The sequence below is a fragment of the Glycine soja genome, chromosome 2 (genome assembly GCF_004193775.1).
Source record: "Glycine soja cultivar W05 chromosome 2, ASM419377v2, whole genome shotgun sequence".
Taxonomy (NCBI): Eukaryota; Viridiplantae; Streptophyta; class Magnoliopsida; order Fabales; family Fabaceae; genus Glycine; species Glycine soja.
Window position 1 is genome coordinate 39,108,323 of NC_041003.1, and position 25,004 is coordinate 39,133,326.

The 25,004-nt window shown below is 34.7% G+C and overlaps 1 protein-coding gene and 1 pseudogene across 1 annotated transcript; both read left to right on the top strand.

Annotated features, from left to right (window-relative positions):
* Positions 1 to 1,223: 1,223 nt before the first annotated feature.
* Positions 1,224 to 16,437, top strand: LOC114393730 (protein virilizer homolog). The gene is made up of 28 exons (XM_028355156.1): positions 1,224 to 1,508; positions 1,768 to 1,856; positions 2,550 to 2,673; positions 3,380 to 4,036; positions 4,191 to 4,559; positions 4,648 to 4,752; positions 4,924 to 5,106; positions 5,344 to 5,485; positions 5,589 to 5,770; positions 5,909 to 5,994; positions 6,084 to 6,132; positions 7,010 to 7,076; positions 7,179 to 7,651; positions 7,727 to 7,826; positions 8,624 to 8,757; positions 8,994 to 9,061; positions 9,141 to 9,357; positions 9,515 to 9,730; positions 9,839 to 9,994; positions 10,088 to 10,141; positions 10,301 to 10,512; positions 10,594 to 10,663; positions 10,845 to 11,167; positions 12,902 to 13,085; positions 13,172 to 14,533; positions 14,676 to 15,446; positions 15,565 to 15,636; positions 16,019 to 16,437. Exons 1-28 carry the CDS (start codon positions 1,434 to 1,436, stop codon positions 16,037 to 16,039), a joined length of 6,561 nt encoding a protein of 2,186 aa, XP_028210957.1. The 5' UTR covers positions 1,224 to 1,433; the 3' UTR covers positions 16,040 to 16,437.
* Positions 16,438 to 19,288: 2,851 nt separating this feature from the next.
* Positions 19,289 to 24,218, top strand: LOC114376001 (annotated as a pseudogene).
* The last annotated feature ends 786 nt before the right edge of the window (positions 24,219 to 25,004 follow it).

Sequence of the window (25,004 nt, forward strand, 5' to 3'; positions counted from 1 at the left end):
ATTAGTCTAGGTCTGGTTCATATAGCTTGCTATACCAGGATTGATGCATTACATCTCATGTTGATCCAGGAATTTTCTTTTATTTATTAAATGCAATTTATTTTTTTGAAATATGTGGGAGATGTTGTAATTTTAATAAATATTTTGAAAGAATTTTCTTAAAAAATATTTAATTAAATGGACAAGTGACATTTAAATTCAAATTTTGAAATTTCCTATCAATGTCAATAAAAGTGAAAATCAAGAGGGAGACAATGACAATTATAGGCTCATTATTGGCGATAAAAGAAAAAAAGAAGTTGGCTGAAGTTTTTTTTGAAAAATGATTTTAAAAGGAAATAAGACCATTGACTTCTTTTTTGCTTCCTCTTTGCTTTTCTTTGTTTTCTCTTCTCTATTAAGCTTTCTCCTTCTTTACTCTCGGGTTAATCATTTTTTCTTTGCGTGTTCTATAACTCTAGTTTTGTTAAGACGTTCGTGTGGTGTCGTGTGAGGTTTGCATGAGACATTGCGAATAAAACTTTTAGGTTAGTAACTGCTACGTCGCATAAATTTTAATCGTGTTCGTAATTTTTGACTTCAACAACAATGACAATAAAAAACTCCCGATGATAAATTTCTAGACTTACATGAAAAAAAATTGATATAAAAGTAAAACGTGCTTCTTCGTTTATAAATTATGAGAACAAAAATAAATAATAGGAAGAAAATACTTGTTTAAAAACTAAATAAAGAAGCAGGTTTACTCCAGCCTATTCAGAAAAAAAAGCAAAAAAAACAAACTAAAGATTCTTTTAAAGAAGACTTATATTTTATATAGAAAAAATTTAGGCGTGGTATTTTATTTTTAGAATATATAACTCCATCTACACCAATCACTTAATTTTTACAAATAATTTAATTGTTTTGATAGGTCAAACAGATTGCCGATGCAACATGTATACGAGTCACTGTACCAAGAGTTTACTAAATTGTAATATAAAAGTAGATTTGTTTTTATAATAATATACCTTTTAATATTAGGAAATTGAAATTAATAAAATTTATTTGCTTTTTATTTCTTGTATTTTTTTGTTACAAATATGCATCTGTTTGTTTTTGATTTGAGTTAAACATTAAATTAAGATAATAAATTTTTAAGTGGATTAAGATTATTATTTTTGAATTCAAGTAATAAAACTAAAATGAAAATAAATTAAAATAAAAAACACAAAATTTCCTTTCCCTCTCCTTAAGCACTGTCTGTCTCTCTCATTTTCGGAGGTCGGCGACGAGCGCTGAACCTTAAAACGAATCTGCATCAACTGGTAAGTAAGAGAGAGAGAGAGAGAGAAAGAGAGAGAGAGAGAGAGAGAGAGAGAGAGAGAGGCGCCAACATAAACCCTAGAATTTCAAATTTGCATGTTCCTCTTTCTCTCGATCCCAATTTCCTCATGGGTCGACCCGAGCCATGCGTCCTCTTCGCCCAAAACTTCGTTCACCCGCATCTCGACGAGTACGTCGACGAGGTAACGCCACTTTCCACTGTCGTTTATCGCTACTTCGTTCTTTCAATTGCATTGCTTGGTAGAAAAAAAATTGAATTAATTGTTTTGGTTAAGATTTAAGCGCGGCTGGTGCTCTCGCTACTTGCTACTCTTCCTCACCGTAGTTATTGTGTGGATTAGAATGTGTTTCAGTGGGGGAACTGAGTTGATGTTGTTGTTAGGGTTTCATGGGTTTTTGTATTGTTGGGTGTGGGAACTAAGAGTTGTTTCTTTCTTGCAGGTTATGTTTTCGGAGCCCATTGTTATCACCGCGTGTGAGTTTCTGGAACAGAGTGCGTCATCAGTTGCTCAAGCAGTGACACTTGTTGGGTATGTTCTTTTTTTTAGTGTGTCCTTTTGAAATTGGTTTGAAACGATAGAAGAATGGGCTGAATCGTGTAGATACTTGCTTGGTGTTAAGAGTTGGATTTGTTTTGTTGTTCCAAAATGTGATGTAGTTTGTGGTTGCTCATGCTTGTTTTAGAAGATCACATTGAGTAATTGAATGTAGAAAGAACACTTTATATACTTTGGGAGTGTTTGGAAGAGTTTATAGGAAGTTTACAGTATGTTTAGTTGCGCGTCCAACCCATTATGAGAGATGAACTTTTGAAGCTATCTTAACCACATTTGTTCTATCTTTCATGTTAACATGAACATTACATGATTTTGAAGAGAATGGGATGGGCTTCCAAACACCCACTTATTTGTGCTTATGAAAATGGCTTATGACCTTATAAGTTTTTTTACAATCTTGTTTCTATATGTTTCATGCTGATTGGTGAATGTTATCAATGTAAGCTTTTCTTTAGCTTATTTCTGTAAGCTTCATGGTTAAGCTTATGATATGAGGTCTTGTGTGATAAGCTTAGAATAAGTGCTAAAGTAAGTTGTTTACCCAGATGCACTCTGGCTTGGTGTTGCTCATGCTTAATTGGTTCTAAGGATTATTTTGCAGTTATGATTTTGGATGATTGTTGAAGTTTTTGAAATTATTTAGTTAATTGCTGCTGACCTTTTCAGGGCAACTTCACCTCCATCATTTGCGATAGAGGTGTTTGTTCACTGTGAGGGAGAGACGAGGTTTAGAAGACTTTGTCAGCCCTTTCTCTATTCACACTCTTCGTCAAATGTACTAGAAGTAGAGGTATTTATGAAATTTTAGACTATTTTCTAATCTGGCTAATATTAAGTGTCTGGCTCCTGGTTACTTTGACTGTTTGAATCTTTACTTGTGCTGCTTTTTCTGTTGGATAAGGATTTGTTTAAAAGTACATTAATGTTGTTATATACTTATATTTCTCAGTTTGATCTACTAATTGTATTATGCAGTTATTGAGTTTTGGGTTTTTTTTACAGATGTAAAAACGTATCTCGTGTGATGAAAAATAAATTTTGTATGACAAACTTCTAATTCTAAGTTCTTTTCTTTTGATAAAAGAATAGTTAAGTAAATATTAGTGTTTTGGAGATCGTTTGACATGAATTGATCCAATATAATAGATTAAGTTTGATGATTAATATTAGTGAAAAGAATATGATTGAAATTTTGGGTACGCGTGGTTCCTGTTTTCTTATCATACATGCTAATGTATAATATTATTTTTCCTTTCATTGATTTGCTAAAGATGTTTGGTGGATGCTTTATCCTCCTGATGTCTTACTAAATTGCCCAAGCTTCTGTTTGTATTAGTTTATTTTGGAAAAATAATTGCTTTTTTTGCTAATTTCCCGAGTGAGTTTGATAAAATGATTATTTAAAAAAAAGTGATTGGGAAACAGTCTATAATTATTTTTCTATCAAAAGTATTTATACTGTTATTGGTGTTTCAGTACTTCTCTCTCTTTCTCAGGCTGTTGTTACTAGTCATCTAGTTGTAAGGGGCAGCTATCGCAGTCTAAGTTTGGTTATATATGGCAACACAGCTGAGGATCTGGGTCAGTTTAACATTGATATTGATGACAATGCGTTGACTGATCTTGTTGATTCTACTGAGGGGAAGCTTGAAGACCTGCCACCAGCATTACGCTCTACTAGTTTTACAATTGATGATTCACGTTCATATCTGAATGTGTTGTCTATTCCAGTTCCTGCAACAGATATTTCTGTTGAAGTCAATCTTTTTCTAGGGTTGATGTTAAAATTTTTGGAGTTTTCAGATCTTGGGGATGCTGGACATAAAATTGTAAATACTGTAGTGTCTGCAATCTCTTCTTACATTTCCAGTGACATATGTGAATCAATCGGTGGGAGATATCAGATGCGGAAGAGATCTGAGAATTTGGAAGAGTTGCACATTGTTGTTGATGAGGCAAGAAAAGAGCTTCTTGAGGTTTATAAGGTTCTTCATAAAAAATTTAGGAGTGAATCTTCTGAGTGTTCATCAGATGCCTATTATCTTGAAATGGATGCTGAAATGTTGGATTCCAAAACTTTGGTGGATATGTTTAACCAGTACTTTCATTTTCAAAGGAACTCTTCCTGTATAGGAGATCACTGCCTTTCTCAGGTAATATTTTGTTTTCTTGTCAAATCTTCTACCAGCAGCTTCCTATTAGTAGAGAAAGTTAGAATCCTAGAAATGCGTTTCCCCCTTTATTGCTTATTTATTTGCTTGTTTTTCTTTTTCCCCCCTGCTTATGTATTCATATGCTTTACTGCAGAGTGAGCATGCCCTATTAGGATTGAGCATGGCTTATTTGCTTTGTTCTGGTAGAAAGAGTGGCTTTCAATTTGTTAGTAGTGGGGGAATGGAGCAGCTTGCATTGTTTTTTTCCAAGGATGGGCAAAATTCTACTACTATTATGCTATTGCTTCTTGGTGTTGTAGAGCGGGCTACTAGGTATTCAGTTGGATGTGAAGCCTTTTTAGGTTGGTGGCCCCGGGAAGATGACAGTATCCCCTCTAGTATCAGTGAAGGTTATAGTCATTTGTTGAAGTTGATATTATCAAAACCTCGTCACGATGTTGCTTCTCTTGCGACCTATTTGCTTCATCGCTTACGATTTTATGAAATTGCTTCAAGATATGAGGTATTACTTCCATGATTGTGCTTGTGATAAATGTTTCTTTGCATTTCTGAACTTCATCTTTATCTTGTAGTAATTTAATTTTTGCCAGTCTGCAGTTCTTTCTGTGCTGGGAAACATCAGTACTGTTGGCAGGGTTACAGATGTTACATTGAATATGCTCAGCTCTTCTGAAATTCTGCTCAGAAAGCTCCTGGTCAGTTTTAATTCAATATAGCTTTTGTAGTATTAGAAATTAGTAGTATGCAGAATTTTATTTTTCCCCACTACTTAGGTAGTTTTATTTCTTTGCATTTTGTAGTAGTAATTTGTAATTTTAACTCAGAATAAGTTTATTGTTAATGTTTGTTGACAAGTACTAATGCAGAAATTGATAAATTCACGTGGTCCAATTGAAGATCCTTCTCCTATAGCTTGTGCAAGCAGATCACTGATTACTGGTCAAACAGATGGATTGTTGTCATATAAAACAACTTCCAGCTTGATTAGCTCTTCAAGTTGTTGCTTTTCAGATTGTGATATTGATTCCCATTTATTGGGACTTTTGAAGGTATACCATTTTTTCAGGACAAGTTTTTTCTGGAAATTTTGCCTGCTCTGGTCGGAATGCAGCTTGTTAAACTTAACATCACGTGTCTCTATTAAGTGAAATCTGCATTCTTGTCTGTATATAAGTAAAGGAAGATGGTATTTGAATATGAGAGCTGGGGACTGATTTCTGTTTTTACAAGTATTTATTACACTCATGCTTTTAATTATTCCTATTCTCATATTATCTTGGATGCAGGAGAGGGGTTTTCTTTCATTATCAACTGCATTGTTGTCATCATCTAAACTGCGCATGGAGAGTGGCCATGCAATGGAAATCTTCATGGATGTCACGTCATCCATTGAGGCCGTGATTCTATCATTTCTTTTTTGTCGTTCAGGTTGGCTACAATTAACACACTCACACACACTGTTTTCATCAATTATTAGAAAGAAGCAAGCGAAATATCAAGTAATTTCATTCACTTTCCCCTACCATTGTAGGCTTGATATTCCTATTGCAGGATCCCGAACTTTCTAGTACATTAATCCATGCTCTTAGGAGTGGTCACCGAGGCAACAAGGAAGATTGTATTCCTCTTCGATATGCCTCCATTTTGATTTCAAAGGGTTTCTTTTGTAGTCCACTGGAGATAGGAATGATAATTGAGATGCATTTAAAAATGGTTAGTTGAACAACAAAATTATAATGTCCTCAACCCCACTGTTTGCTTTGTCTCTCTTTCTGCTGCTTTTTTCCCCCTTAAATTTTAATTTTGTTTCTGGCTTGTATCTAATTGGGATAATTTCTATGCTTGCCCTAGGTTAATGCCATTGATAGTTTGCTTTCATCGAATCCGCAATCGGAAGAGTTCTTATGGGTTGTCTGGGAACTCTCTACGCTCTCACGGTGCCAATTGCCTTATTCTTATTAAAATTGAATCTTAAATATTCTGAATGCAGTTTAAGTTCTGATTTAAACCTGCTGATGATTTGTAGATCTGATTGTGGGCGCCAAGCATTATTGGCCTTAGGAAATTTTCCTGAGGTATGCACATAAATGATTAGCTATTTTAGCTACAATAATACTGCATCAGGAAGCTTATGCTATATGATTGTATGGTCTGTTGACTAACTCACTGGATAACTGGATAATGTTTTGCAGAGTAATATACTCATATATGTAAGGTGTGAATGTTTGTTCTTTTTTTTTTTTGGTATTTTACCTGGAATTTTGAGTAAACAACTTTATTAAGCGCTTATTCAATAAGCTCTTATCACATTAGAGATTGGTAGGAACCAGTGTCCCAATCTATCAAGTAAATAGTAAAAGATGCAACAAGAAAGGTAGGGAATATGTATTATTCATGAAATGAGGGAAATTACAGAGGAAGAGAATTCCTACTGCCGCAGAGCAAGGCTCCTTTAGAGAGCTACTGCTCTCTATCCATAACTAACATAATGATTTACCTCTGATACCCTCCTCATGCACCCACAGCCTATATGCTAACCAAAAATCCCTAAAACAATTACTATTCTCTTTCTCTGCTGTGCAAAAAAAAAAAACTATTCTCTTTCTCTACCAGCACAGCATCCCACCTCACACCTTCCTGACTTCCCTCTTTTGTCTCCTAGTGTAATCCTTCCACACCTTGGGTCCATGTGACAAATGCTGGACCATTTGCTCTTTTGGGCCTGATAAATTGGGCTGGGCTCTAACATTTATGTCATGCTTAATGTGGTTTTTTTCTATAAAATCAGTGCTAATATGCAGTTACAGAAATTAGCTGTAAATGCTACAAATGGCTGTTTCTGTTACAGATCTACATAACTGGAGTTTTTATTTGTGGTATTAGACATTTTAATATGTGATATATTGCTTATTTTCCGGCACTTATATATTATGATTCTTTCCTTTTCTGTAGGCTGTTTCCATCTTAATTGAAGCACTAAGTTCCTTCAAGGAATCTGAATCTGTTGGGAAAAACAGCGGTAGTCAAGTCACTCTATTCTCTTTCTTATACACAGACATGGTATTGACATGATTTCTTCTTTAGTGGTCTAAATTGCTTGTTTTAACTCTACTGCATTCAGGATCTTCAGCGGTAAATCTTACAATATTTCACTCAGCTGCTGAGATCATTGAAGCCATTGTTACAGATTCCACAGCATCATCTTTGGGTTCATGGATTGGACATGCTTTGGAACTTCATAGGGCTTTGCATTTCTCCTCTCCAGGGTCCAACAGAAAAGATGCTCCCTCACGGTTGTTGGAATGGATAGATGCTGGCGTAGTATACCACAAACAAGGGGGTATTGGTCTCCTGCGTTATGCTGCTGTATTGGCTTCTGGAGGAGATGCCCAGTTAACTACTGTCCTAGTTTCAGATCTGACTGATGTTGAAAATGTTGTTGGAGAATCTTCCAGTGGCTCTGATATTAATGTTATGGAGAATCTGGGAAAGTTTATATCTGAAAAGTCTTTTGACGGTGTCACTCTTCGTGATTCTTCTCTGGCACAGTTGACTACTGCATTAAGGATTTTGTCTTTTATTTCCGAGAACCCAGTATGTTATAATCTATTTGTAATTATTCTATTTATAATTATATGTCCTTTCTTATGACAGTTTTAATCAATGCAGACTGTTGCTGCAACTCTCTATGATGAAGGTGCTGTAATAGTTATTTATGCCATTTTAGTCAACTGCAGATTCATGCTTGAGAGGTCCTCAAACAATTATGGTAAGTTAATTACAAATTTACAATAGATTGCCTATATGATTATGTTATCACATCAAATTATCCTACCTTCCCTTCATAATATTTGATATGCATTACATACCAGGTTGTTGAGTTAATGTTGTGAATAGTTTTCAATAAAATAGCTGTTTGACAGACATTTTATATTATCTTAATTTTGCATAATCATAAATTTTAATGTTAGTTCCATTTACTAATGGTATTTGGTATTTTGGTTTACATAATTTGATAGTTCCCATTATATATTATTCTCTAATAAAATGCTGAATCTCTCGAAACTAAACGGATAATGATACTTGGACGGAGAAGAGAGCAATTGAAATGACTGTTTTTTGTTCTTAAGCACATCATCTTTTGATAAGCAAGTGCCTATTGATTGTTTTGAAGGTTTTGGTAAGAAGTGGCCAAGTTATCTGACAGTGTGCAGTGTAATTGATATGAACACCTGATTGAAGCAAAACGTAAATCAAGGGCGTTTATTTACATCTTGCTGTTTTAAATATACTTTGGGTCTTTAGGGGTTAGATTGCATTTTTAGCTTTTGGTGTTTTTCCCGTGATTTTTCAAGAGGTCTTAGCCATTTTTGACATGCAGGGGGGGATTGGGAATCCTTGCTGCATTTTTACCCCATTTTGTTTATGTGTTTTAGATTCTTTACCCCGACTTCACTTGTACTTTTCATATGTAACTTGTAATGCATTTTTTTTTCTGTTAAGAAATTTCATATTATCTATTTTGTCTAAAACTTAGCAAATGTAATTTTCCATATCTTGGAACAGATTACCTTGTAGATGAGGGTACAGAATGCAATGCTACTTCTGATTTACTACTGGAACGTAATCGTGAGCTGAACATTGTTGATCTTTTGGTTCCTTCTCTGGTGCTATTGATTACACTACTTCAGAAATTACAGGTGTCTAATTTATTTTTCTATTTATTATTATTATTATTATTATTATTATTATTATTATTATTGTTATTGTTATTGTATGTTTTCTGCTTTCACCTTTCTCTGACCTTAACAATTTTTTTCCATAAAAAACAACAAAAAATAAATCTGAGATTCATCTGTTGGATTTGCAGTACCTTGTGTAACACAAGTTGATAATCATAGTATTTTTGATAGAGATTGTTTTGGTTGCATTTTAGGAAGCAAAGGAGCAACACCGAAATACAAAGTTAATGAATGCTCTTTTACGATTACACAGCGAAATAAGGTATCCATTAGTTCCATTCTCTTTGCATCTGGTTAGAGAATCTTACTTCTTTATGCTGATCAAATCGTGGTCATTGCAGCCCCAAGCTAGCTGCATGTGCAGATGACTTATCATCTCCATATCCTGATTATGCTATTGGTTATGGAGCTGTCTGTCATCTTGTTGCATCAGCACTTGCTTTCTGGCCAGTACATGGTTGGAGTCCAGGTCTTTTTCACACCCTTCTCGCCAGCGTTCAGAGTACTTCATTGTTGACTCTAGGTCCAAAAGAAACATGCAGTTTGCTCTATCTTTTGGTATGGCTATTCCATTTTATGTTTTACTGTCCAAAGTTGTGTTGTTGGTGTTATTTCTTTAAATACTATATATTACTTGTGCTCATCCGTTCTTCAAGATTATTGGATTGTGTTTGTATGATTAACTCCTATGATCTTATTTGTTTTCTATTGCAAGATTGATTTATTTCCTGAAGAAGATATATGGCTTTGGACTAGTGGAATGCCCTTGTTGACTGCACGGAGAATGTTGGCTGTTGGAAACATTTTAGGGCCTCAAAAGGAGAGGCATGTCAACTGGTATTTGGAATCTGGACACCAAGAGAAGCTGGTTGGCCAGCTGGCACCACATCTTGACAAAGTTGCTGAGATTATACTACATTATGCAGTTTCTGTATGTAGTTCTGCCTAAATAATGAACTTCCAATTTTTAATATGAAGTAGGCATTGTTGGTGGAGCTTGCATAAATGTTATTTTTGTGTTATTCTGCTTTTTTGGCAGGCATTAGTGGTCATTCAAGATCTGCTGCGTGTTTTTGTAATTCGAATTGCTTGCCAAAATGCTAAGTATGCATCCATGCTTATAAAACCAGCATTGTCCTCAGTTATTCATCATGTTTCAGAATCATCATGTCCATCAGATACAGATGCATACAAGGTAAGGTTCCTGTCTGTCTGTCTGCCCCTAAAATTTGGAGCTTGTAGTTCTTCTAGTGTGACATTTTGATGAGTTTTTCTTCTCCATTTTCAGGTTTTGAGGCTTCTTGATTTTCTTGTCAGCCTGTTGGAGCATCCACTTGGAAAGGTGGCATACTTCTATTCATCTGCTTTTTCCTTTGTTCTTGTCTTTTATTTTCATTATGATTATTTTGATGAATCTAGTTTTATTAACTATTGTTGATTGTTGATAATAGTAGTTTACAACTTGACATAATATAAAGCTGGTTCACTTTCTCTCTGTCAGGGCCTATTGTTGAGGGAGGGCACTCTTCAGATTCTGACAAAAGTACTGGATAGATGTTTTGTTATTGTTGATGTTGATGGAAAGCAGATTCATGATAGAAGTTCTGCAAAATGCAGCTTTAATTTTTTTAGTTGGTGTCTCCCAATATTCAACTTTATGATGCTGCTTTTTCGTTCTGAAATTTCTCGACATTACCCCCGAAGAGATGACTTGTGAGCAGTTTACATTCTTATAAAAATCATGTTTTATTCAAGTTTGACACCCAAGTGACGAATTTTCTGGTGTTCTGGCAGTAAAAATTTTGAAAAATTGAGTGATGAAGATTGTGCCCTGATTTTACGATATCTTTTGAAGAGTTGTCAGGTGACTCTCTGATACTGTCTGCATATACTTTTGAAGATTGTGGCCTTTCTCCAGCATGTAAATTGAGCACTTGTCCTTGGGCAAACGGGTGCCAAAATCCATTGTCTTACAACAGTTTTAAATTTTAGTGTTCTTCTTTTGTTGCTTTCTTAATGTTAACCAAGAGTTCTTTTATTTCAAGGTCCTGCCTGTTGGAAAAGAGTTACTGGCTTGTCTTACAGCTTTCAAAGAATTAGCTTCTTGTGGTGAAGGTCAAATGGCATTTGGAGCTACTCATTTTGGTATCCACTCTCATGCTCTCGAACTTGAGCCTCGGAAAGATGATAGGAATGTAAATTATAATGTCTCTAGTGTAGCAGAATGGATCAAATGCCCCCCTTTACTTAGCTGTTGGATGAAGTTGTTTAGATCGATTGATACAAAGAAGGGTTTGTCAGCTTATGCAATTGAGGCTGCCTATGCATTATCTGTGGGTTCCCTACAATTTTGCATGGATGGAGACAGGTAAGTTTTTGTATTTTGTTTCTGGATTGCTGCTTCTGATTAACTTCTAGACATGTGCTTATGATATCATGATTTGAAAAAAATATTTATTCCAACTTGTCTGTGCTCATATCCCAATATAGTTTTAGAATGGAGAAGTTGAAGTTATTAAAACATTGCCATTCTTCTCTTGTTTTCTATTTCCTTGAGTGTAGTGGTGATGATTTACAGAAGACAATTGTTGTTGGGTTAAATTAGGTAGTAACTGAAACCTGATTATTTTCTTTTTAAAAAATTGATAGTTTGATATATTTTGACATATAGAAGTTTTCAACTATAGAAACTACACAAAGTGTGAATAACTGACTGATACTGAAGGTTATAGTCATCCATCCTAATACTAAAGTAAAATTTTTGGGTTAAGCTTGTCATCATTGTGAAAATTAGAGTGTTCTTATACTTTTTTAAGAAGTGTACTGGAGCCAAAGGCATGAAATCTTCCTAAATATATATGTGTGAAAATAATTTTCTATGAAAACTAATAGAATCACACTGTGTTGTATATACAAAAAGTGTCTTTCAAGCAAAATAATTAATCATATATATTATTATAATATCATATATATATATAAATATTATGTTATTAGTGTAAATTATATTGCAATAGAAATATATTGATATATTATAATGAATAACTAATAATATTATATAATTTTAATTATAAAAATACACAATTATTAAAAAAATAATAAATATATTTTTATTGGTTATATATTTTATCATCTGTTATTATCTTAATTTATTTACAACAATACAACCAGTTTACTATTATTGCTCATTAGCATAAATTGTGTGTGTGTGCATGCGTGTATATATGCATGTATAATTTTTATTATCTTTTATGTAAATTGAAAGCCCATTATGAAATAATTCCTTTGTATATAAATGTGATTTTTTAACTTCATATGTAATTAAAATATGTTATTATAACTTTATAAGTATTACTTTTTCATTTCACTTTTTAGATAATTATTCTAAAATATATCTGAAGAGAAATAATATAACATAAACAATGATTTGAAATTTAAAGTTTTCTGTTTTAGTAGTTACGAGTTTGTATCTAATTTTGAATTTTTTAATATTGAGTATTTATGTAAGTGTATAATAAATTATTTAATCCATATCTAATCTCAGTGTAGTGGTCATATCTAAACATTTTCAGGGATTGACTCTATGTACCTTTATCTGGGATTGATAACTATCTATAGACCCTAAAGAGTAGTGCGAGACAGTGCTTCAGTTTTATGGTATTTGGTTGGAATCACTGCTTTTAAAAAACACAACAAATTACTGTATATTTGCCATCTATGTTCTTAATGTAACTAAAGGCTAATTTCAGAACTCTGAAAATCCAGAATACAATTGGTACAAGATAGAACCTTGTGTCAATAGTGTCCGATTCTCAGTGAAAAAAAATCTTTTTGTAGGTGTATTTTCATAAGATGAACTTAAGGTGAAACAACAATCTGAAATTTGAACCTATATTATTATCTATATTTGTGAAGAAGTGGCAATAAAAGGATTAAATATTTCAAAAAATAGATTTCTGAGATTTTGATTTTATCTCTTGATATCCCAAGGTTCTTAGCATTGAAAGGAAGGCAGTGATGCATATGAAAAATTCTCTGTACTTTTTCTTTTTGTTATTCTTTTAGATCATATAGCAGGAAAATTTACAGTTTCTTTCTTGGTTAGTTTGAATTCCGACAGAGTTGTTGCATTGAAGTACCTCTTTGGGATTTCCAATGATATGACAAGATCAGATGGCTTTCCTGAGGAAAATATAAATTACATACTAGAATTTAGTGCTCTGTTAAGTTCTAAAGCTTCTATGGATGATTGTTTGGTTAACTCTCAGTCACAAATCCCATTATATCAGGTATAAATCCATTTGAGCACAGCTTCTTCTTTCATAGTTTTTACCTGTATTACTCTGTAACGTCTGCTTTGTATTTGTGATGTAAGGTTTCTGAGTCAGTTAAATCATTGTCATTAGTATTGCAAAGGCCTGTTGATTCCATGAAGTTAGAAGATGTTGTTTTACATCAAAATGAAGTTCTAGTTTTTTCAAAGACACATCAGTTGCTTGAAAACAGTGTTGAGAAGATTGATGATCATCTTAATGTTGGTGGACTTGGCGACAAATTTCTTTGGGAATGTCCAGAAACATTACCAGATAGATTAACACAGACAACTCTTGCTGCCAAGAGGAAGCTTCCATCAATGGATGGTCCTGTAAGGCGAGCTAGAGGAGAAAGTTTTCAGGCTGATATGTCTTCTCAAAATGCTTTTTCACGGGGTGTAGCACAGTCTGCTGTTTCTTCTGGTCCTACACGTAGGGATGCCTTCCGGCAACGCAAGCCAAATACAAGCAGACCACCATCTATGCATGTAGATGATTATGTTGCAAGAGAGAAAAATGTTGAAGGGGTTACTAATGTAATATCAGTGCCACGAGCAGGATCTACTGGTGGGAGACCTCCATCCATTCATGTAGATGAATTTATGGCAAGACAGAGGGAGCGGCACAACCCTTCAGCAACAGTAGTGGGAGAGGCTGTTGGACACCCAAAAGATGCTTCTCCTGTAAAACCCACAGATACGGAGAAGTTAAACAAATCTAAGCAATTGAAAACAGATCTTTATGATGATCTTCAAGGAATTGATATAGTTTTTGACGGAGAGGAGTCTGACCCTGATGACAAGTTGCCATTCCCTCAGCTGGATGATGACTTACAACAGCCTGCCCCAGTTATTATTGAGCAAAGTTCTCCTCACTCGATTGTTGAAGAAACAGAAAGTGATGTCGTTGATAGTAGTCAATTTTCTCAAATGGGTACTCCATTAGGATCTAACATCGATGAAAATGGCCAAACTGAATTTTCTTCAAAGATGTCTGGTTCACGTCCTGATATGTCATTAACTCGGGAATCAAGTGTTTCTTCAGACAGGAAGTATGTTGAGCAGGCTGATGACACGAAAAATGTTCAAGCTAGGCCCTCTGGCAGATATGATTCTGTATCATCAAATACTTCGTTTCCAATGTCTCTTTACAATAATCCATCCACATCTATGCAATCACCAGCTGATTCAAGGATGGTTTCCCAAAATTACTTGTTAAAGAATAGTCCTCAACATGCTGGTATTGCTTCTGGTTCTCAAGGATTGTATGACCAAAGGTTTTTGACCAACCAACCTCCTTTACCACCCATGCCACCTCCACCTACAGTCTCGCCTGTAATATCGCATGCTACAGATTCAGTTCCTGGTCATTCATCTCCATTTGTTAATTCTCTAGCAGGCACACAGCGTCCTGTGGCATTCCAAGTGAGGAACTTTTCCTCCTTGTTCAGTTATTTCCTCCTTTTCTGGTTGCTGCTACAATCATATGAATCTTCTTTTCCTCATGCATTCTTTTTTCTCCTGGATAAGCACTTACTACTTTTATAATTCTTCCTTACACTTGCAGGTTCGGTCAGACTATTCATCTCCATTCATCAATGGTTCAACTGCTGCATCTTCTGTTCCTGTGCCAGATTCAAAATACTCCAGGACTTCTGTGTCTTCCCCTGGTGGACCTAGTAGAGTTGCTCCTCCCCTTCCTCCTACACCACCTCCTTTTGCATCTAATCAGTATAATTTACCATCTGTTAAAACTTCTGCCTCCCAACCTTCTATGTATAATCAGACAAGTATTGGGGCCACTGAACTTTCCCAGGCCTCCATTTCATCTTCAGGAGCCAGATTGTCATCTTACCCAAATCCCCCAATGATGTCTGCGGGTTTTAGTAGGTCAGCTTCCATGCCATTGACTATGTTCGGTAACTCCCCAAATCAGCAACAGACTGAGAACCAGCCAAGCATCTTACAAAGTATCTCTGTTCCTCCAGCTTCCTTTCAGTCAATGCATCCAGTTACTCAGTTGCAGCCCCTCCAGCCACCCCAGCTTCCACGCCCACCACAACCTCCTCAGCTCCTTAGGCCGCCTGTCCACGCTTTACAGCAGTTGGAGCAAGGGATGGCTGTGCAAAGCAATGTTCAAGTGCATCATCAATTACAGATGCTGCAACAGCCTCAGGTTCCTTCAATGCAGACGTATTACCAAACCCAGCAGCAACAGTTTTCACATGAGCAGCAGCAAGTTGAATATACTCAACAGCCAGGGAATTCTCTATCACAGCAGCAACAAGATGCAGCAATGTCGTTACATGAGTATTTCAAGTCTCCAGAGGCAATTCAGGTATTTTCTAATTGTAGCATTTTTGGGAGGATACCATGCATAATTTCAGTTTTAGCCAGATGGACCATTTGATTAGTACTGTTTTTAATCTTTATCATTCTACTCTTCTGATGTGCAGTCTTTATTGAGTGATCGGGACAAACTTTGCCAACTTTTGGAGCAGCATCCGAAATTAATGCAGATGCTTCAGGTTGTTCTTGGGATTTGTTTCATAGATCTTTTGTTTGTTTGTTATCAGGAGGGGTCATGTAGGTGGTTTTTTTTATACCTATTGAATAGTGTCCAAATTCTCTTGATTTTCCATACATTTCTTGTTAGTGTCATTAGATGTTTGGTAGGTTAAGGGTTGGGAATGGTAAACTGCGGAACTGGTATGAAGATTTTCTTGTCTGTTGGTTATGTATAACTTTACTGTTCTCACTTCCCAGCATTTTTAGTATTCAATGACAAAATGATTAGAATATCTACATAAATTCCTTTTACAAAAAAATGTGATGGTTTATTTATTATTTGTTATTCGTTTTTTTCCTGCTCTGAAACATGGATTAAAATTGGTTCTTGTTTTCATGCAGGAAAAATTGGGCCAACTGTAGCCGCATGATGATGACCAAGTAGAACTGTTTCATGTCTGTAAATGTCCATTCATTATCCAAATGATGAGTTGCGCTGATGCTTATGCCTCAGGGCATTGAAATTTTGTTAATATGTACTTTCTGGGTTCATTTTTTTATTTTTATTTTTAAATTTCAATGAGCACAATATTGATGCCCAATATATTAATGGTTGGAGAGTGGCTTCTGATGAGAGCTTAAGTGGGATATTTACATTGAAGTCACTGGGGCAGTGGTTCAACTGTTAATAACTGGTGCAATCATTTTGCCGTTTGTTGTATTAAATGTTGTACAGGTATTGCTCCTGGACGGGGCTAGGTTGGTTAAAATTGAAACTCAGTGAATAATGACTAATGTGTGTTTGGTTGTTGTTTCCTGCACCTCCAATTTGCTTCTTGCAATCCTTTTTTTTGGCTTCTGGAATGACCAATTCAGAAGCTAAAAATAAATATTACTTATTACACTTAACCCCACACTTTATTTTGACCCTGGACAAACTTTCCCTAATTGCTTAATTTCATTACATTGATCCCTTGCCCCTTAACGACATTTGGGTTGTTACTAGAATCTGGCACATGATGGAGTTATGTTTTTTATTCTTCCAAACTTACTTTCACCCTGTTCCTTTAGTTCCCAACCCAGAACATGAACGTGAAAAGAATGAACATCGTCGGAAGGAGACCAACATTAATTTGCAGCCAACAATTTTTTTTAATGAAACAACCAACAATTCTAAACCACGTATGAGCAATGTGTAAAAAGAGAATTCAACAATCTATACGTGACAATGGTTTTCATAATCCCAAACAAAGTTCAGCACAGGATATTAAAAAAAAATTAGCAACAAAAAATTCAAATGGAGGTTGTGAGTGTGAAGCTTGATGGTAAATTTACTGTACATGGGTTTTTTTAGAAACAATTTACGGAAGAGGGTCTCTTTTAAAATAAATTGTAGAGGGGGTCTCTTCCTTACGTGGGTGCCGCCATTGACACTGGTAGGAAGCTTGAATCGCCAGTGGCAATGGCGGGATAGGGGGTGCCGCTATTTGTAGCAGCGGGACATGCTGACTAGGAGAGGGGGTACCGCCATTGGTGCTGGCGGGATAGGCTGAGTAGGAGAGAGGAGGTGGTATCGCCATTGGTGCTGGCGAGACGTGCCAACGTGGACAGTCCCGCCATTGGCACCTGCGTTACACCTTTGGACAGGTTTGATGGGACTGAAGCTTGGACGGTGATGCTGAATGATAAGACTCAAGCCTGATCTGATGCAGCTAGGGTTCACATGCACTGAAATTTTTTTTATGCAGGCTAGGGAGGAGAATAGGGCACTGTATTGGATAGGGAAATCAGAAATCACATGCATGACAACTTAAAGAGCTAGGCATCTAGGAGGTGACTTCCATACAGAATTACTTTAATAATGGTGTGTAAATTTACGTATGTAGCTTTTTGCTAAAAAATTTCTTTAAATAGAACAAACTTCAATCACACTCAGCACTTGCATAAATTTGAGACTGAAGAAAGTATTGTGAAAGAGGAAGAAAGAGTTTTGAAGTTTGATTCTATAGTAAGGATGTTTTATATTTATTTAAATAAAGTTTTCTTTCATTTTGTTTATTTATGATGCACAAATTTTTTATTTTGAAGTAACAAATATTATGGTTAGAATGAAATTTGAAGTTCAAATTTAAGTGTATTAATTTTGTAAATTACATTTTAAATTTAAAAAATATTAGTAGTAATTATTTGTAAGCCTTTTTGTTAATGGTTTTTGCGTCTGAAGTATTATTTGACATATAATTTAATTTAAGACAAAAAATAATTACATTTAATTTCTTAAGTTTTTTGTGGTTTGTTTTGAGTACGAAGTTTTATTTTACTTGTAATAAAATTTAGTAAAAGTTAACAAAAAGAAATTGTAATTTTAATTATAAAAACAATAAGAAAAATATTACCAATTTTAAAAGTCCCGTCATTTAAATTTACTAACATGGGAATAACAATTTTTCGTTATTATATTTATTAGTAATTTATTGATTTTTAATAATCTTAAAAGAAGTTTACTTGGATTTTTAGATTATTTTATACTAGATCAGGTCTAATACTTCTCCAGTTTTCGAAAAATAATAGGTGAATATTTTATCTCTCCAAGCAATCACCAGTGCAGAAAATTAAAAAATATAGTTGAATTAATTCTTTAACACTCACTAATTTTGTATCTCTTTGTTTTTATCACATATATCATATTAGTTGTTATACTTGAATTGTATATATTTCTTTTATCTCCTTGTCTCACTAAGTTTCAAATTAGTTGTTCACCGAGTATTTTTTGCCTTACATATACGTGCATGTAATTTAATTAATTAACCATTGAGACTATTAAGTGGAGATGGAGGAAAAATTACGCCTTATTTGTCTCTCTCCTCCACTCCTATATATAGACAACATACTTTCCTACTAATTTTCTCATATGTATATATATGATATATCCTTCATTACTGAATATATGTCATTTGAGTTAAGTAAGTTGTTCTCGTTAATTAGTACTGAAAAACGGCTTCGAAGATACAAATATTGGGGCGCCTAGGCGTGTTGGCCATGTTCCGTCTGAAATTTTTTTAAGTGTAATCCTTTCATTTATAACCCTTCCATTTTGTGTCTGTCTGGAATTTTTTTGAAGTTGAGGAATTTTCCATAAATTATTTAATTAGAGTATTTTTTTTAGAATAAAGTATGAATGTGTAGTTTAAGTTTAATAGAGGAAGCAAATAAATATTTTATATTTAATTGAAGTAATGATTTTATTTGTTAGACTAATATTTGAAGGTAAAGTTTAAGTGAATTAATTTTTTTAATTAGAATTTTTATTATAAAATTAGTTGGAGTAATTATTTATTTTAAAACTACTATTGTTATGATTAATTATTTTTAATTTTGATGATGTAGGTATATCATGAATTCAATTATTACAGTGTTGTATTTCAACGGAAGAGTATATGAAGACAATGATGGTGTAATATTTGAAGGCAGTAAAAAGACCATTCAGATTAAACGCAGAATTAGTTTCAATGCTTTGAAAAAAAAATTGGAGATAAGGTAAAGTTAGAAAATAATGAAATTATTTCTACTATAAGTTGTAGATTTTTAGTTTCAGGAAAATATGTTGCGTTGCAAATTTGTGATGACGAAGATGTTGAAACTATGATCGAAAGTTTTCAACAACAACAACAAATGTCAGTTCTAGAATTGTACGTAGAAAATGATGTTGCTGGTGGTTCGATGTTTCATGCTGCAAATTCTGTTACGTCATGTGGACGTAATGTATCTCATCATGAGTCGGAACTGCCAAGAAATATAAGCAATTTACATGATGATGAAGATGATGATGATGATGATTATCTTACATTTAACTCATACGTTGAAGAGTCTTTCGATGAAGATGATAGTGATGATGGAATATCTGATACAGACGATGAAGTCACTGACATCGTTGAACCAGTTTCAATTGTTCACCCAACCGAAGGTAAATGTTTGTGAAATACAAAATTAGTTGAATACATCTATCTTTTTTATGAGAATTGTATTTAATGTTAACTAAATAGGAGTAGTTTGTTGACGTGATTTTTTTTTTAAATTATTAGGTGTACCACAAATTCAAAATCCATTTTGGAATGATGCTATGCATTATAATAATATCAATTGGAGTCATCCGGACGAGGAGGACATTTGTGGTCTGGACATGCCAACGACTTTTAATGTTGGACAAGAATTATATGTTGGCATGGATTTTGACAGGAAAGATGCGGTCAAAAATGCACTGAAACAATATGTGATGAAGGTGCATCAAACTTTTAAGGTTGTTGAAACGAAATCACACAAATATATCCTTTGTTGCCCCAACAACACCGAAGAGTCTCCTTGCCCTTTTTATATGAGGGCAATTTTATCAAAAAAAACTGATGCATGGAAAGTGACACAATGGGGTGGACCGCACACATGTCTAAATATGACTATGACACAAGACCATGAGAAGCTTGATTCAAATTTAATTGCGACTTGCGTAGTAGGTACGTTTTTTATGTTCATATTATCCTACTTTTGTGTTATTTGTTATTTTAATTTGTAATTTTATTTTATTATTTGAATTACAGGCATGATCAGAGAAGATCCATCAATAAAAATTTCTTTGATTCAAGAAAGGATAAATAGTGAATTTTCCTATAAGGTTTCATACAGAAAAGCATGGATGGCCAAACAAAAGGCGATTGCAATTGAATATGACGATTGGGAAGAGTCGTATGCGAAACTCTCGTCATGGCTAACACACATGCAAAATCATTCTCCTGTCTCTTACTTTCAAATACTACATGATGATTTTATTGTTGGTAATAGGGTAAGTCGCGAACATCGTCAGTTTCATCGAGTATTTTGGACATTTGGTCAATGCAAAGAGGCTTTTAAGTACTGTAAGCCAATCATACAAGTTGACGGCACACATTTATACGGCAAATACCGTGGGACCCTGTTAATGGCCACATCGCATGATGAAAATGGTGGTGTTCTTCCTCTAGCATTCGCTGTGGTCGAAGGCGAGCCGTTAACAACATGATCATGGTTTTTGGCCCACTTGCGTGAACACGTCACAGATAAGAATGAAATTTGTCTAATATCTGATCGTCACGCGAGTATAAAGTCTGCTGTCGCTAACGAACATCTTGGTTGGCAACCTCCCCACGGTTATCATGTGTACTGCGTCCGACACATAGCCAGCAATTTCAATCGCAAATTCAACAACGCGAAACAAAAAGAGATGTTCAAGAAATTGGGTAAGGTTTATTTTATACATTAATTTAATTTGAGTTTGATGTCTACGTACAACTTTTGATGATAACAAATTTGATGCAGCGTACACTCCTTGCAAGCATGTGTTTGATCAAAACTTAGAAAAATTTCGTCAATTGAGTCCAGCCATAGCAAGATGGATTGATCGCATTTCAAAGGAAAAATGAAGCATGGCTTACGATACATCTAGACGACGATATGGTCACATGACAACCAACCTATCAAAATGTGTGAATAAGGTGTTGAAAGATTGTCGCAGCATTCCAATAACAACGTTGGTCAAGTCAACATATAGTAGGTGCCGAAAGTACTTTGTTGATCGTGGTCGCCAAGCCCAAAGACAATTAAGAGAAGGCCAAGTTTATTGTTCTAAGCTTGTTACAAAACTTAGGAAAAATCAAGAACAAGCTTGTTCGCACATCGTTCGCGTGTATGATATCCACTCGACAAGGTTTGAAGTAGAGAAAACACTACTACAAAAGGGATTTTTTACGACACGTGTTCTAAGACGGTTGTCAATAACCGTCTTAGAATATAGAGTGGTGGAAATTTTGTAATAAATAAAATAACTTTTGTATTTAACGTCACACATTCTAAGGCGGTTGTAGACAACCGTCTTAGAATGTTCTTCGATGGCAATATTGTAATTACATGAAACTAAGACAACGACGGGTTTTACTAATGATCGTCTTTGTATATCCTTTTCAATTTCTACCCTAGCCCATGAAGAACGAGCGTTCTTTTGTTTCTTCTCCCTCTCCGCCGTTGTCTCCCACGAAGAACGGGTCTCATGGAAACATTCTAACCCCCTTAAGCACGGTCTCCCTCTTAGAGTCTCATGGAAACATTCTAACCCCCTCAAGCCCTGTCTCCCTCATACCCTAGGGTTCTTGAGCTCCACGACGTTTGAGCGCTCCACGACTTTCTCGTCGACACGTGCAGGGACGACGCCACCGTTCAGGTCCCCGTCCCCAAGGTTTTGTCGCCACTTCCGCCTCTGTCCGATGTTGTTCCTCTTGGCCCTGATGCGCTCGATGAGTCTGCCTCCATGAAGGCCTTTTTTTTGTGTTCAGTGTCCAACCACCTCAACATAGAGACGAGATACCTCACTCGACAACGCACGCGCCTTTGATTAAAGATATTACTGAAGAAAATTACAGTTGAGCATTTCCATGTCTTTCAATATTACTGACCAGTTGTTATTTGGATTCTGTTCAGCGTGGAGGCTTGTCTGTTGCATTACTTGAAATCACAGGGGGCAAAGCTTCTATTCAAGTTAATGGCAAGACATATCGAAAGAATTCCCGTCTGATTTTAAGTGGAGGTGATGAGGTGGTCTTTGGTTCTTTTGGCATACAATTGCTTATTATTTTATCTCTTGATTATGTTGCCTGAACTACATGTGAACTATAGCTATGTTGATATTCTTTGCTGCTATTTTCCCTTTTTGTAATAGAGAAGTGATATTTTATATGATTCTTGCGTAGGTTCGGAAATATATCAGGAGACTTTGTGCAAGGCACTTGCGAAGCATTTTGGTGCCAGGCTACTAATTGTCGATTGTCTCTCATTGCTTGGTGTATGTTTTTTTAGTACTTCAGTTCAGATATTTTTGTGTTTTTATCATTCTCCTTTGCATTTAACTAAACCTAAATGCACTTAAGCTCTAGATTTACTGTGTTATGTGTTTTTATGGTTTTTCTCTAGTGCATTGCTCATAGCTATTCAAAAGGTGTTTCAATTTCTGTTATACAGACTGTCTACAAAGCTTTGCAGTTTATTTATTTCAGTTTCACATTTTTTAAGTATCTGTTTATGTTGATATTTTGTCCTCCTGCTATTTTTTTGATATCTAATCATTTAGTTTATATTTTTTTTCTTATTCTGGAAAATTAAGATTTTATTCTTCTTCTATATTGATCAGGGAACCAAGCTATGGCTCCCGGGGCAAAGTTCTGCTTGCTTTTGAAGATAATAAGGTCTTCAAAAATTGGGGTTAGGTTTGATAAATCAATTCCAGATGGCAATGATCTTGGAGGCCTTTGTGAGGATGATCGTGGGTTCTTTTGTTCTGGTAATTCACTGGTTTTTATTGCAGTTTTGTTGCCTTAGCTGCATGTTAGCATATTGAATGCTATAATTTTTGTTCTGGTTTGATAAATCATTTACTACGGGTAGATGGTTCTGGAGGGGATGATGCAGATAAAGTTGCAATTAATTATATTTTTGAGGTTGTGCCAGTTCTTTACCGGTCCAAAAGATGCCTCTATTCCTGAAGAAGTATATCTAACACCCTTCTCTGTTTTGTGCATAGGTTACCTTTAATTAGAGTAGAAGTGTTGAAAAATAATTTTGAAAGCTTGCCACCTAATGTTGTAGTAATTGGCTGACTGTTGGCTCTGTGTTTTTTGTCTTTACCTCTTTCACTTTTATTCCTCTTGGACTTCAGATACTTCCTTAAAATTATTAAGGATATAACTCATGCTTGATAGGTACTTACCATGGAGCATATTTTGTCAATTATTTAGATCTTATACTCTCTGGATTCTAGAATTCTGTGCATATAAAAGTAATATTATTTTGCTTTTGCTGCAACATGATAAATTTCTCCATGGTTTAGTTTGAAATGCCTAAATAGATGGATGGTTTGAATTTCTTTTCTATAAGTGGTGGAAGAATCCGGTTCAACTTTTTCAAGCTGCTGTTGTTATTCATTTTTGTAAAATGTAAGGGGAGGATGAGTCTTGGCACAACTTTAATTATTTTTTCAAGTTGCTGCCTTGTGACCTTGAGATGGGGTAATGCTTTATGCTACATAGATGTACTCATTATTTTTTTAGTGTATTCTTCTTTGATATAGATGACCTTGAAGCAACTTGGGCGTCTTTTCCCAAACAAAGTGACAATACAGCTGCCTCAGGTTTGATGTTAGACTAACTTCAATATGAAATTTATTCCATTGCTATATACAGTTCTTGTATCCATTTTAAATCAACTTGTACAGGACGAGGCTTTACTTTCTGATTGGAAGCAACAATTAGAACGTGATATTGAAACTATGAAAGTTCAATCCAATATTGTCAGCATTTGCACAGTAAGTCCGGAAACATCTGATAGTTTTTATGTGCCTTTTTTGCTTTTATTATCCTATGCTTCCTCTTGTTGCATTTTTTCTGCATGTTTCTATTTTTTTCACTTGTTGTGCATTAGTGTGATTTGCCTTTGGAATATGTGGAATCTCATGCATTGGCTACGTGAAATTTTCCTAACTACGCTTAGAAATGCTCAATGTCATTTTAGAAGTTTTTTCTGTGGATAAAATTTTATTCTGTAGCAACTGAAGCTGGAGCAAATTTCATTAACATTTCAATGTCCAGCATTACTTCAAAGGTATTAATATTGTAAATTACTTTTTTTGTTATGTATAATTTTTACGAGTATTTTTATAGACCGAAAAATACATATAATTTTTACGAGTATTTTTATTGATTAATTTGTAGGGTTTTAGTATGAAACATTGCTAGCTAAAATGACTTATAAAATACTACTAACACCTAGTAAAATTTATATAATAAAATTGGTAGCTTTTTTTCAAATAGAGGAGTGGGAATGCGGGATAGGGACATTTATGATGAACAAATAAACTAATCATGAATTATGGGCGGTGGACACTGTTATTTATGCATAAATTTATGATGAACAAATTAACTAATCTTGAATTATGGGCAGTGGACATTTATGCGTAAATTTATATATATATATATCAACTAATCTTGAATTATGATATCATTAAAAATCATTAATTTTTGTAATAAATATTTTATTTAAAATACAAGTTGAGTCTATAATGAATCAAAGTTTGAATTCTTTTGAGAAAAATATCTATATTTAGTGTCTAGCTGTGTCTCAAATAAGTATATGATGGTGCTTCACAGGTCTAGCTAGCTAGAGATTAGAACTTAACGTTTATTTATTTAAATATGTATTTGAAGAATTTTGAGCGGTGGACATTGTTACTTGTTGCTTTGAACTCCTATTTACGGTGGAAATTCATTAGCCAACTTTCCCACTCCCACACACCCATTTATTTTGTCTAGTACCTTTT